The 14,537-nt window shown below is 38.6% G+C and overlaps 2 protein-coding genes and 1 long non-coding RNA gene across 4 annotated transcripts in view; 2 read left to right on the forward strand and 1 right to left on the reverse strand.

Annotated features, from left to right (window-relative positions):
• Window positions 1-7,517, forward strand: part of gfra1a (gdnf family receptor alpha 1a) — an 85,787-nt gene extending 78,270 nt beyond the window's left edge. The window contains exons 7-9 of one of the 2 annotated variants that reach the window (XM_079842084.1): window positions 1,959-2,164; window positions 4,548-4,589; window positions 5,276-7,516. In XM_079842084.1, coding sequence (XP_079698210.1) covers window positions 1,959-2,164; window positions 4,548-4,589; window positions 5,276-5,419 — 392 coding nt within the window. In that variant the 3' untranslated portion in view covers window positions 5,420-7,516. Of the gene's footprint in view, window positions 1-1,958; window positions 2,165-4,547; window positions 4,590-5,275 lie in introns of both variants that reach the window. The other variant, XM_079842083.1, reaches the window with a different exon arrangement.
• Window positions 1-14,537, reverse strand: part of LOC307142248 — a 673,051-nt gene that overhangs the window by 121,109 nt on the left and 537,405 nt on the right. The window lies entirely within an intron of this gene.
• Window positions 7,866-8,831, forward strand: apcs (amyloid P component, serum; the record flags this gene model as incomplete). Its single annotated transcript, XM_079842054.1, has 2 exons — window positions 7,866-7,923; window positions 8,164-8,831. The coding sequence occupies 2 exons, from the start codon at window positions 7,866-7,868 to the stop codon at window positions 8,829-8,831; spliced, it is 726 nt and encodes a 241-aa protein (XP_079698180.1).

Below are 14,537 nucleotides of genomic sequence, written 5' to 3' on the forward strand. Positions count from 1 at the left end.
TATTAAAAATATTAAGTTATATTTTTTTCTCTCTCTAATATTCACCTTCACCTTTATAGCCTGGTGGCAATACTTAAACTGCTGTACAGCATTGGCACAGTTATAAGAGTGCTTCCTAAATAAAAAATAATAAAAATAAAATAAAAATAAAAATTCTGGTCCAATCTAAAAGACACAGTGAGGTCAAAAAAAATCTGAAATTCAAAATCTAATTTCAAGCTGCAAAAACACTAAAACAAATATTATGTAATTATTATTATTATATAAATGATTGAAATTAAATAAGAAATTAATTTTACTGTATATACATAAGTTTTGGGTCGATACATTTTTAAAAAAGGATTTTAAAATAATCTTAACATAATCTTGTGTCCACCAAGGGTGCATTAATTTAATGTAAAAAATACAGTTACAGTACAGTACATTAATATACAGTAAAAGTACAGTAATATAAATGTAATGTATTCCTGCAATGGCAAAGCTGAATATTCTGCAGCCATTACTCCAATGACTCTTCAATGTCAAATGATCATTCAGAAATCATTCTAATATGCTGATTCTCACGAAATTTGATGCTTTTTGTTTTTAACAGAAACTCTTTTGCATTGTTAAAGGGTTAGTTCACCCAAAAATGAAAATTCTGTCATCATTTACTCACCCTTGTGTCGTATAAAATCTGAGCGATTTCTGTCCTTCCATTGACACATCAATGTTTATATGTGAATAAAAGCCTAAATTCAATCTGTTCATCATATAAAGTGATCGTGTCTCATCAAACATTTTTGACTAAACTGCTCAATTAATGTGGATTAGTTTTACCATCTCTTTATGAACTTTTTGAAGCGTCAAAGTGGTAGTTGCGTAGCTGTCTATGGAGAGTACAGAACTGGCTCAGATTTTATTAAAAAATATCTTCATTTGTGTTCTGGAGATGAACGAAAGTCTTACAGGATTAAAACAACACAAGGGAGAGTAAATGATGACAGAATTTTCATTTTTGGGTGAACTAACCCTTTAATATTGTGTTGCTGAAAAAGCCTAAATGCTAATTTTATTTACAACAGAAAAACCTACTTATTTTAAGCTTGTCTTAATTTCATCAGAAAAAGACAAGAGAGAAAAAAAATCACGTAAACAATAAACAGTAGCCTGATATTTCAGTACATTTTCCTTTCTTTGAAACATAAAACCTTGTGGATATGAAGGTCTCCAGACATCAGCTGGTGGAGTGTAGAGTGGATTCAGAGAACATGACTCATTGAGAGACATGCACATGAGAGGAAACTACACGATTCATCTGCTGAAGAAAATGTGTCAGGGCTCATAGACTCAAAACAACGATCAAAGCGCTCAGAGCCTTGTGGGTCTCTTCCAGTATTTCCTAGAGAGATGGAGAGAAAGCATCTAAAAATAGCAAACAACACATTCATCATGTGTTTCCTCAAAGTATTTACATGCGAATATGATCAAATTAGAGGAGGAGATGAAAAAGAAACATTAAGAGGTAGCGTACAAGCGTAGCGACAGAAAGAACTTAGCACTACGAGAGAGGGCGGACATTTCTGATAAAGAACAACATCACAACATACTGTACCAAACATACTTGGATTTTTCTTAAAAACCAAGTCTTCACAGACTAGTGTGCTGTCTGTACTGTTCCAGCGGAGATGGCAGGGAGAGCAAGAGCCTGTCAGTGGCCCATATAATGAGGTGGCAGATCCTAGTTCTGGGAAAGGCTGGGTTGGGGAAGGACCTCACTGAGCGCTTGGGCAAATACAAGTCATTTCCAGTCTTTCACAATTGGAGCAGGCGAGAGGCAAATATGCATAATTCCCAGTCTATGACATAGGCGGTCATCTACAGTGTTTATCTTATGTATCTCTGTATTGGCCCTCCAATTAATTATTGAAGATTTCATATTTCTCTTTTAATATGAGGCATATGCTCTTTGTATGTAGGCAATGCGATCCAGGCGTTTGGAAATGGGACAGACGTGAGCGTTTGGCAGCCGATGCCCCCAGTGCAAACCACCACCTCTATAACAACACCTTCTCAGAGGGCCAGGGATCGAGACAGATCACCTAATGCCATTGAGCCGGCAACACATATCAACCATCTCAACCCGGCTGATAACTCCCTCTACCAGTTCTGTGGTAGCCTCCAGGTCAGTGGAGCTATTGCAGACATAGATCTTCAAGTTTCATGTATGTGTTGTGGGTTTGGTGTATGTGCCCCAGGGAATGCAGTGTTTTAAAACAGATTATGTGTTTGTGGTCCTTATGTGTTCAGAGTTAACAAATACCTCTGGTGATCTTGAAAATAAAGATTTTATGAAGGGAATAATTCAGTTGTGTTTGCTTGAATTGAGAGAGCTATGCTACATTATAAGGGAGACCGATTTGTCACTTCTTACTCCATTGAATATTTGGGGGTAGGTTTAGTTTTGAAAGTACATTTTCAAGAAAAACATTAAAGTCTTCCTTACTTTTTTCAATACCTTTTGGGGCATGTTGTCAAAAACGACTAAAAACTCTGTATTATGCATGCGAGGCCAGTGGTTGGCAATGTCATTTTGTAAAGAAACACTACGTGCCTATAGACTGAACACGTAATATGCATGCGCATGATGTTGTAACGTACTGCTCCGAGACAGAGGTTGAGAATCCAAATGCAGCTTTATTTGTAAGGGTAATCCACACTCGTAGTCAACAAACAGGCAAGAAATCATCAGGAGGACTAGGTGTTTGAAGTCAGCAACATTTGCGGAATTTGAATTTTGGACTTTAAATTCAGCATTTATTTAGCTCAAACAGTAGAGCAAGGTCATGGGAACGATTCCCTGGGATTGCATGAACTGATTCAAATGTATACATTGAATGCAATGCAAGTCACTTTGGAAAGTGTCTGCAAAATGCATAGATGGATGTACTGAGATGCAGCCCTTATGACAACTAGCCCTGCTACACATACAATTTACAATGACTGTCAGAGCTGGCCATTTACGGCATTCGTCTTTTAATTAGAAACAAGGCAAATATATAATCACAGACATTAGGGCGAACACACACTCACACCCATACACTCCAACAGAGAGCAGCACAGCAGCAGGAGAAAGTGGTTTTGAGAGTGAAGTTAATGAGTTTACATGTTTCTGTATTAGCCTCGCTGCTAAACGTAGTCCTCTGAGGGGGAGCAGCTGTCAATGTGAAAATGAGGAGAAGAACAGAGACAGGGAGTGCAGACTCATGGGATATTTCTGTCAGTCTTTCTTCATCGGTTACAAATGATCGCAGCACACGCAGCTGACCTCCAGGAAAACTAGCGAGACGACTCCAGCATGCAAATGCCATGTTAACGTGGCCTTTGTTGCATATCAAACTGCTTCTCTCTCACTCTCGTAAAGAACTGAGACGTTTACACCCAGCTGTACTGCTTGCATCCCCCTTTAGTTATATGGTAGAGAGGGTTTTTGCCTTTGCATGTTTTTGCATGGGTAAAATGACAGAGCCAGATGTGCATTACCACCCTCAAAACAAAGAGACATATGGTAATACCTCGTCTTGTGTAATAGTGTGTCAAAATGCAAGTGTTGCACACATTTGCTAAATTACTGAAGGCTCTGCTTTAGCAATCCAAAACATATCTCTTGGTTCAGTGTGAACTCATGTTCTAAATATAAAATTAAAGTGAGAAACTCTCTGCTTAGTATGCTGTCAGGTGATTCAGTGAGATTAAGGGCCAATTTCATGAGTTTTGTTCTCTTTTTCCCTTGTCTTGTTTTTTTGGGCTATTAGAGTGACATATCTTGCACTTCGGAAGCGTTTTTGCTTCAATGTAATTAAAACAGCGCTTGATATGTACAGAGAACAATTATCCAACTTTTTTTGTGTGTGTGCCTGAGAATTATTCTTGTTTTTTGTTGGTTTATTTCTTCAATTTAGAAAATGTTTAAAGGGTGCTAGGACCGCTCTAGGAGAAATTAATCACTGATATTAAACCTCAAATCCTCTTTTTGCTGGTCCGTAAATGCGGTTGTTTATAATGTTTCATGCTGGCCGAGGCGTTGCTTTATCATGCTGGGCTCTGGCTTAGATTCAAGTCGGCTTCTTTCAGGAGGATACCGAACCTCCAACACACAGGAATCCATTCATTATACTGTCACCAGCTCTCCTATATCACCACCGCTTCTCACTTTCTAAGACACACATACCCATGCACAACAAGTACACACACATACACGTATCAAATGAGAACCTTGCAGTAACCTACCAGCTACGATTAGTATTTATATCAACTTGCATGCGCATTTACTTCTCTGTGGTTATATTGATACTCTTTCTGGGGACAGATAGCATTATAAAGCGCACTACTAATACAATGCAATTAACAGCTATAAAATTGCAGCTATAAACATGTTTTGTTATCGATTATCTGGTGTGGATCACCCTGGAGCATTATTATAATATTTGGCAAGGATTTTCTTGGTCCAAGATGTTATTTTTTATTAAATCAGATTGATTTAATATAGCTTTATTTGTCTCTTCTAGGCCCAGAAGCTGAAGACAAACAACACAATAGATGTATGTGTGGTAAGTATGCTTATTTCATTGACAGCACATCTCAAACCAGACATATCTCCGATATATGTCAAGTGCTTTTGAAAGGATGAATCATAATGAAAGAGAGCAAAGATAAAGCAGTAATTATCTCACGTCACATTGGCCCAGTTTGGCTGAACTTTGACCTGGCACTAGAAGCCCCTTCCCGCCCGGTATGCACATGCTCTTTGCGGTGGGCGATGGCAAAATGTGAGCGTTGCTTATCTTCTGCCTTCTAAAGTTCACTAAATGTCATTGTACATAATAAAAGCAACATTATATGCTAGACTGACATTTAGTGTTGCAGCGGCAGGTCCAAACAGCACTAAAAATGAGGACCTCTTTTCAGCGAACAATTTCATTGCAGAATCAAAGAGCTTTTTAATCTCTTAGACATCTAAACCCATTTTATGTATAAATCAGGCAGAATTGCCTTTTTATTTTTGAATGAATTGGAAGTGGGGGTTTTTTTTTTTCACTTTTAGTGTTTCAAGACATTTGCAGTTATTTGCAAGGTGAAAGGTAATGCATTTCCAGTAAAAAAATGCATTATTATAATGGATAAAAATATCATAATGGAAAAATATGTGAATTTGTGACTTATCTAACTATCTCTTGGCTGCTAATAATAAATGCTTATCCGCTTTCTCACATGCTCACCGTTATGTTCCCCCAAGGACCCACAGATCAATGACCCCAGCTCCTCCAACGCCATCTCCAGGAATTCGTCCACTCGGCAGGCGTCTCTATCAGGCCTTAGCTATCTGCTGCTCCTACTGGCTACCTCCTTGTACTGCATCTTCCCCGCAGCGATGTTGTAGCCACCTAAGAACATAAAACATGGACAGTCACAATTTGTACAAAGTCGATTGCTGTTCCTGGTCAATCTGTTGTACTCAGTACTCTCTCTTTCTCTCTCTTAGTCCATCCCATCCTCTCTCTCTCTCTCTCGCTCCTTGTTCTGGTTTTTTTTTTTAAAGCTTTTGTTGTTGTTGTTCGAAACGAAGTGGTCTTGGTGTACTCGAGTTTCTGTCTCTTCCCTCCTGATTTAGCATCGGAAGATAAAACGTGAAAGAAATGCAAGAGCGCTTCGGAATCATTGCAGCATTCCCATGTGATGTTGTGCCATCTACGCAACCGCTGGTGTTTCGAGGGCCAGAAATCATAAGGACTCCTGTCACAGCAGTAGAGATTAATCTTATCTGTGCGTATGTGCACTTAAAAAAGCAGCGTGCAGCGTCCATTGCTCACTGGTACACACAAAAACCGCAAAAAAGTGAGAACAAGACACTTTAGAGATGTGGTTACTGATTATTTAGATAAATTGTCTTCTGTCTATTTTTTATTTTGGTGATTAGATTCTGACAAATTGTGCGTCTCCTCTAGTTTTTCTATAGCATCATTGGCCCGTCTGTAAGTCAAACATATCAAAAAACATTTGCAAAACAACTAGTCGTAGAAAGTTAAAGGAGGGTTTAGAGGGACGTTTACTGATCATGAGTTTCCAGCCCAAGCTTAACTGAATGACCAACAGGACAGTAGCTTGTCTGATAATACATGGAGCCTATTTGACAATTGTGCTCTTGTTTGTCATGGTTTGTTTGTGCGTGTGGCGGCATGTGTGAATGTGTAATGTTTGTCTGTTTGTTTGAACACGAGGATGAGGTCACAGGTTTACTGGATGGATATGTCAATAGAACTGGAGTTTCATAACTCCTATGCCACAGTTTACAGAGAAAACATGGACTGAGACCAGAAAGTCATTGTTTTTTGTATAATCAGATGATATGTCAAGGTTCTGTTATATGTGCTTATACAACAAACAAGTATTTGTAAATTGCACATCACCACTCACTAGGCTAAACCAACTGCTATCCGCGTATCTATTGAGTGTAAATTGCCTTTCTGATTTTGCTTTGACAGGGATTTTCATACTTCGGCCCAAACGAAACATGCAAACTAGTCATGTATGTATTATATACTGTAGCCAGTTTTTTTTTGTACTGTATGTCTATACAAAAGTTACTGAAAGAGTCAGTATTGGTGATCCTGCATCACAATTACTTAAAATCAGTGAGAATTGTCAGTATGAGGCATGTGCAGTTTAACCACGTTAAAAGAGTCTATGACATGCTGCTTTGGTTCAAGGGGCATTTTTAACAAACAAACAAAAAATATTGTTGTACTTCATGTTTGAAGTGCTATATAAAAAACACACAAACATATATATACTTCAGCGTAAACTATGATTATAGAGCCTGCTATATTTGAATTGGGATCTGGTTGTACAATGTATTATCATATTGGATGAGGATTTATCGCTTTTCTCAGTATACAGTACAATATATTTTTGTTTAGAGATAACGGTACAAATTGAAGACTTACATCTGTTATTATTGCTGTCCTCTGTAGTATCCCCAATGAAGGAAATGTACAACAGCCATTTATTTACTATAACACTATGCTATTGTTTTACGGTACGCCAAAAAGAAAGGGAAAAAACTCTTATTTTTGTATCTTTTTGCATTATGGGTTTATTTATTGTAATGTTGTCTTTTCTGCTGGTGAAGCAGTACAGGAACTTTAAAAGTATGAACATTTAAAAAAAAACAAGCATGAGAGATGAAAATGCAATAAAGGCTATTGGACGCAGTGTATTATGGATTCTACGCAGGCGTTCTGCGGTGGTCTGGTGTTTTTGGCTTTGAACAGAACACAAAGTTGCTGTGTGCTTCAGATGGGGGCAGGAAAGTAAGAATCCCACATTGTAAAATCTATATTTCTCTATATTCACATCTTATTGCTCCAGAGCATTTAAAATGCAAACACAAGACTCCTCCACAATCTGTCACATTTCTTCTTAGCTTGTGAAAATGTAAAAAGTATTCTATGAAAACGATTAAAAATGTTGACACATTCGCCTTTGTTGTTGTCTCTCCTTAAGATGGGTGTTTCATTTTATTTTGTTCTTTATAAGAAGAATTTGGTCTAAATAGCCAAGGCAATAACTTTGTTCACAAAAGGAGACAGCAATAGGTCAGTGATAGCTGCTTTAAGGGCTGCACAATTAATCCAAATAATCATACCTTAGTTCATATCCCAGATTGCAATTGCAATATAATTGTTTGGGCTAATTGTGCGGCCCCTCTCCTTATCTACACTTGTGACCAAACTGCCGAATCAGCACTAACATGCCGTGTATATATAAAAAGAGCAGAGTGAAGAGCTCGGTTATCTTTCTCAAGCTTGACTCGACACGAGAGGACCATGAAGAGTCTCGCTTCATACGTTTTCAATATTGTCTGTTGTGGTCTGGCGTTGTCCCGTAAGTACAAGCAATGTAATACTAACAATAGGTTTTTTGAAATGCAGAGGTCATCTAATTAATATCTCTGGGGAATGAAAATTAATTTAGACTGCTTTCATCATTTCATCATGTTTTTGCCTCTGCATATTTGTTCTTTAAACAACTACTGTAGTATACATGGGTCAACCAGTGTGGGTTTACATTATTTTAAATACATTATTGTATTAAGTGTATAACATTGTATTATTTGAACATCAGAGCCGAAAACGGACCAAAAATGTTTGAGGGAGAAGGTCATCACATTCCCAGAGCTGACCACCAGCAGCTGGGTGAAGCTCCACCCGAACGAATCCATGGATCTGTCAGCAGCCACCGTGTGTTTGCGATTCTACTCTGACCAAGTGACCGCCAGCCCATCTCTGTTTTCTCTGGCCACACCGTCCCACCCTCAAGACTTTTCTTTATCTTGGTCAGCTGACCTCAAACAATACCAGTTGTTCATTCATAGCGTCCCTGTTCAATTCAGAGGGTTGACATTTAATCTAAATCAGTGGAACTCGGTGTGTGTGACCTGGGATGCCAAGAGTGGTCTTGCACAGATGTTTGTGAATGAAGTTGGCAGCATTAAGAAGGTGGTGGCCACTAAGGTACCTTTTAAAGGAGCGCCTGTCATAACACTCGGCCAGTTTCAGACACAATATGATGGAGGGTTCCAGCAAGCCAATGTCTTCACAGGTTTTATATCGGATGTGCACGTGCACAAACAAGTCCTTACCCCCCGTCAGATTAAGACCTACATTGAGGCAAAGATCAAATACAAACTTGGTGACTACATTAGCTGGCACAATCTGAAATACACCATTGCTGGGTCTGCACAAGTGGAAGAAAAGCAGCAAGTAACCTTCAACACCAAAGAAGAGCAGTGAGCTGCAATGTCATTGTAATGTCATGAGAAATGAATAAACAACATGACAGTGAACTCTGTGCTGGCTTTTTTAATATTGACCAAAAAAAGAGCAGGCTAACAGACTTGAATTTTTCAGAAAATTTCAGATTTTGGTGCAGTTTAATGATCAGCTTGAGTAAAGATGACACATTGGCCTTGAGGTTCAATGTATTCCCAGCCACTCACGCACTACCCACATAATGACCAACTGATTTGCCACTAATATTGCAAAATTACCCATGCAAGTAAATTTTATCAACTAGCAACATTCTTAATGTGAGGTTTAATTTTTTTTGTACTCTCAAAAAATAATTATTGTGTTGAACTTGACTTGCCAAACCTGCATTTTTCTTTTTCTTTTACTTGCACAGTTCAGTAAAACCTAAAATGTCAAAACAAACAACTACAGGTCCAAACATCTGAACACAAGTGTTGTTATTAGGGCCCGAGCACCGATGGTGTGAGGACCCTATTGGATTTCGAAAGATTCTTCTTCTTCTTCTTCTCCCAAATGAATCGCTTTTTTGGGGGCCTAAACACGCTCGAAAACTCACAAAACTTTCCACACTCGTCCAAATTGGCGAAAATTTACGTCTGTTATGGTATTCAGAATTAGGCGTGGCAAAATGGCTCGACAGCGCCACCTAACGTAGTGCCCCTCCCGCTACGTTTCACGTACAGCTATGAAATTCGGTATACACATGTAACAGCCCAATACCTACAAAAAAGTCTCTACTTGCAAAATTTGAAAACCAACAGGAAGTCAGATATTTTTAATTTTTTGTTGCAAAATGTGCCATTTCCAGACGTTGTACTTTAACGAACTCCTCCTAGAGATTTAATCAGATCAACATCATATTTGGTCAGTCTAATCTTAAGGCCTTTGCGACGTTAAATTGCGAAGATCTTGAGTTTTCCCTGAAGGGCGTGTCCGTGGCGGCCTTGCAAAATCTGATGTTTCGCCATGAAACAGGAAGTTGTTGTAACTCGGACATACAATGTCTGATCTGCCCCAAACTTCACATGTTTTATTAGAGTCCTTGCCTGAAGACATCAATATGCCAATATTCAGTGACAGTCATAGCGCCACCTGTGGGCAACAGGAAATTACATGTTTTACGCTGTGATGAACTCCTCCTTGAGATGTAACCAGATCAACATCATATTTGGTCAGTCTAATCTAAAGGCCTTGGTAATGTTATATTGTGAAGATCTTGAGTTTTCCCTGAAGGGCGTGACCGTGGCGGCCTGACAAAGTCTGATGTTTCGCCATGACACAGGAAGCTGTTGTAAGTCAGGCATACAATGTCCAACCTGCCACAAACTTCATATGTTTGATAAGAGTCCTGGCCTGAAGACATCTATATATGAGTTTCAGAATTAGGCGTGGCAAAATGGCTCCATAGCGCCACCTACAACATTTCAACTAAGTGCCCCTCCCGCTACGTTTCACGTACAGGTATGAAAGTCGGTAGACACATGTAACAGCCCAATACCTACAAAAAAGTCTCCTGGTACAAAATCTGAAAACCAACAGGAAGTGAGATATTTTGATTTTTCTTTACTAAATTGTTGCAAATTTTCCCATTTCCAGATGTTGTACTTTAATCAACTCCGCATAGAGATTTAATCAGATCAACATCATATTTGGTCAGTCTAATCTAAAGGCCTTTGCAACGTAAAATTGCGAAGATCTTGAGTTTTCCCTGAAGGGCGTGTCCGTGGCGGCCTCACAAAATCTGATGTTTTGCCATGAAACAGGAAGTTGTTGTAAGTCAGGCATACAATGTCCAACCTGCCACAAACTTCATATGTTTGATAAGAGTCCTGGCCTGAAGACATCTACATATGAGTTTCAGAATTAGGCGTGGCAAAATGGCTCCATAGCGCCACCTACAAAATTTCAACTAAGTGCCCCTCCCACTACGTTTCACGTACATGTATGAAAGTCGGTAGACACATGTAACAGCCCAATACCTACAAAAAAGTTCCCTGGTACGAAATCTGAAAAACCAACAGGAAGTGAGATATTTTGATTTTTCTTTACTAAATTGTTGCAAATTTTCCCATTTCCAGATGTTGTACTTTAATCAACTCCGCATAGAGATTTAATCAGATCAACATCATATTTGGTCAGTCTAATCTAAAGGCCTTTGCAACGTTAAATTGCGAAGATCTTCAGTTTTCACTGAAGGGTGTGTCCGTGGCAGCCTCGCAAAAAATCTGATGTTTTGCCATGAAACAGGAAGTTGTTTTAACTGGAACATACAAATGTCCGATCTGCCCCAAACTTCACATGTTTTATTAGAGTCCTTGCCTAAAGACATCAACATGCCAATATTCAGTGACAGTCATAGCGCCACCTGTGGGCAACAGGAAATGGCATGTTTAACACTGTGATGAACTCCTCATTGAGATGTAACCAAAACAACATCCTATTTGGTCAGTCTAATCTATAGGCCTTGGTGATGTTATATTGTGAAGATCTTGAGTTTTCCCTGAAGGGCGTGACCGTGGCGGCCTGACAAAGTCTGATGTTTCGCCATGACACAGGAAGCTGTAGTAAGTCAGGCATACAATGTCCGTTCTGCCCCAAACTTCACATGTTTGATAAGAGTCCTGACCTAAACCCATCTACATGCAAATATTCAGTAAGTCATAGCGCCACCTGCTGGCAACAGGAAATGGCATGCTTTATACTATAATTCACTCCCAGAAACACTTTTAAATATGCCATGAAATCCCAAACATGCTAGAAACACAATAAATCTTGCAACACGTGGATACGTGCTACTGTATGTGATTTACGGTATTAAACAGGAAGTTGTTGTAACTCAGGTATACAATGTCCGATCTGCCTCAAACTTCACATGTTTGATAATAGTCCTGACCTGAAGACTACATGGCAATATTCAGTTATAGTCGAAGTGCCACCTGCTGGCAGAAGGAAGTGTGGCACAATGAAGTGAGTTTGCCATATTTCTCCTATATTGACCCGCTTAAATGCATGTCGCCCACTATTCACTTTTTTCCTGAGGCCACCGAGTGGCGGTGCATGTGCGAGGGCCCTTTCATCGCTGCTAGCAGCTTTAATTGTTAATTAAAATTACTATTTAAAACACTATTGAAATAAAAAATAAATAGAATGTTGCATTGGAAGGGTTACGGTAGGAGTTAAAGTACTCAAGTTACTAAAACTGCAATCAAAATAAATTAAAGCTTTGTATAAATATTAAAATGAAAACATAAAAGTAAAAACGAATTAAAAATATTTATGAATATTATAAATAAAACTACAATAACACTTCTGAACGCATATAAACAAATAATTACCTTGAGACAGGAGAAAATCAATAAGTTATAAATGGTTTGCCATTGTGTGAATAATAGGTAATCATGTAATCAATAAAAAAAAACTAGTCTGATTACAAGTATTTTAAAATGAAATATGTTAATCGCATATGCAGATTGATATCTAACAGTTTTTTGTTTTTTTCTTCTTCACACAAACATTCGGACATTAAAATGGAATAGCACATCAACTATAAATATAGCTAGGTTAGCTGATGTTTTCTTTTGGGTCAAAAGTAATCTAAAAGTAATCAAAAAGTAGTCTCATATTACCTAAAATTTGTATAATGGGATACGTTACGAACTACAATTTTTGTCATTTCATTTAGAATCATTAACAGACTACAATTTGTAAGTAATCTACCCAGCACTGTTTACAGAATATGAAAGTTTGTTGCACATAACTCTCCTTCTTTAGCTATAGGGCAGGGGTGTCCAATGTCGGTCCTGGAGGGCCACTGTCCTGAAGAGTTTATCTCCAACCCCAATTAAACACACCTAAAGCAGCTAATCAAGGTCTTATTAGGCATACTAGAAACTTACAGACGGGTGTGTTGAGGCAAGTTGGAGCTAAACTCTGCAGGACAGTGGCCCTCCATAACTGACATTGGACAGCCCTGCTATAGGGTTTGCACCACTATTCGTTTGTTTTTAAGGTGCACTGTGTAAATTTTAGCGGCATCTAGTGGTGAGGTTGCAAATTACAACCACCCCACCACTCACCCCTCCCTTTCAAAGCTACGGTGGCTGACACAGAACAAAGACGTCGTCGTCTGAGGCCGCAGAGAGTAGCTAGTGTTCTGTTGAGCAGTTTGTCCACTTAGGGCTACTGTAGAAACATGACGGCACAAAAGGTTGCCTTTACTGTAAGGGTATATGTAGATAGAAATGGCTCATTCTAAGGTAATAAAATTATGTAAAGTCTTTATGCACCAATGAAAACATAGTTATATATATTATATTGCATTTCTGTCAATAGATCCTCATAAATTCTTCACACTGCACCTTTAAGTACTGATATCACAATGGTGTTAGATGATGCACAGCCATCTCTTGATGTGGATCAGCATGACGCCTCTGAGTTTTATGTCAATTACACTGATACAAGTGAGTATAGAAAGCGGTCAACACAATGAAACGTCATACAACTTCACATCCTGAAATAAAGCAATCATAAACCTACTGTGCTCTTAATTATAGGCCGTATAAACTGACTTTCTAGAATGCACTTGATAAAAAAGACATGAAATGTTATGTGGAACATGCTGATGTAAAGCACCGCAGGTTTCTGTTAAGTACATAGCCATCATACTTCACATTACAATGTCCAAATGTGTAATAAAATTGTACAACCAGTTAATCAAACATACATAATTAGCATTCATTATAAATTAATGCCTTGAATTTTGAAAGAAATTTCATTTTAGTTATTAAAATGATACAGTCTGTTATTTAGACTGATGATATGAAAATTAAGCTCTTGAAATTTCCAAGTAATGAACGACATGCACGAATTAGATCATATTTACACAGACTTTTCGTGTGCACCATTTCATGGGATGTAATATGTATAACACTATCACATTAGCATGGCGAGAGCTGGCAGCATGGCTCATATTGGCTCATGCTGTGTGGTGTCAGGGGCCAAGCTCAGGAGCCTCAGGCATGTGGGGTCCTTACACACATCGGCAGGGGAGAACAGCTATCTTTAACATGGCAGCCCCTAACACCGCATCCATAACCATCCAATAATGAACACCCGTCTCATGCAAGTCTGATCAGTGTCTTGAGGCAAACTTTGAGTCTCGAAATGCCAAGGACAATATGTATGCAGAAGATTGCTGCGTTTCTTTGATTGTTTGTTTAGAGAGGTCTGAAATGGTTGAGTGTGTATTTGAGTGTGCAGGTCTCAGCACTCAACCAGAAGAGTTTGGGTTTATTTTGCTGAAGATCCTGAAGGACTAAAGTGAAACTTTTGCTATGTAAACATTCATTTTAAAGGGTCTTTAAAAGATGCAAGCCATTCTAGAACTTGCACTAGATTTAACAATTGATCTAAACACGCCCCTTCTTTCTACAGCTCCACCGCTTTGACGTAACCATGGTATTTTACCTGTCAATCAGAAGCTGGACACCTTTGAAGCGGTCTGCTTCCTCTGGCGCTAAAAAGCTTTACCGATGTTCACACTCCTCTTCCCTCATTTCCCTCTGTCTTCCCATTTAGCACACATTTTGCATGCTCCAAACTCATGAAAACTGCTCCAAGTTTATAAGAATGCAACAATCGGGTTCTGGAAGTAAAAATCTCATTCATTTTCTTTTTACGATAACGTAT

Source organism: Gobio gobio, assembly GCF_949357685.1.
Source record: "Gobio gobio genome assembly, chromosome: 18".
NCBI classification, from domain to species: Eukaryota; Metazoa; Chordata; class Actinopteri; order Cypriniformes; family Gobionidae; genus Gobio; species Gobio gobio.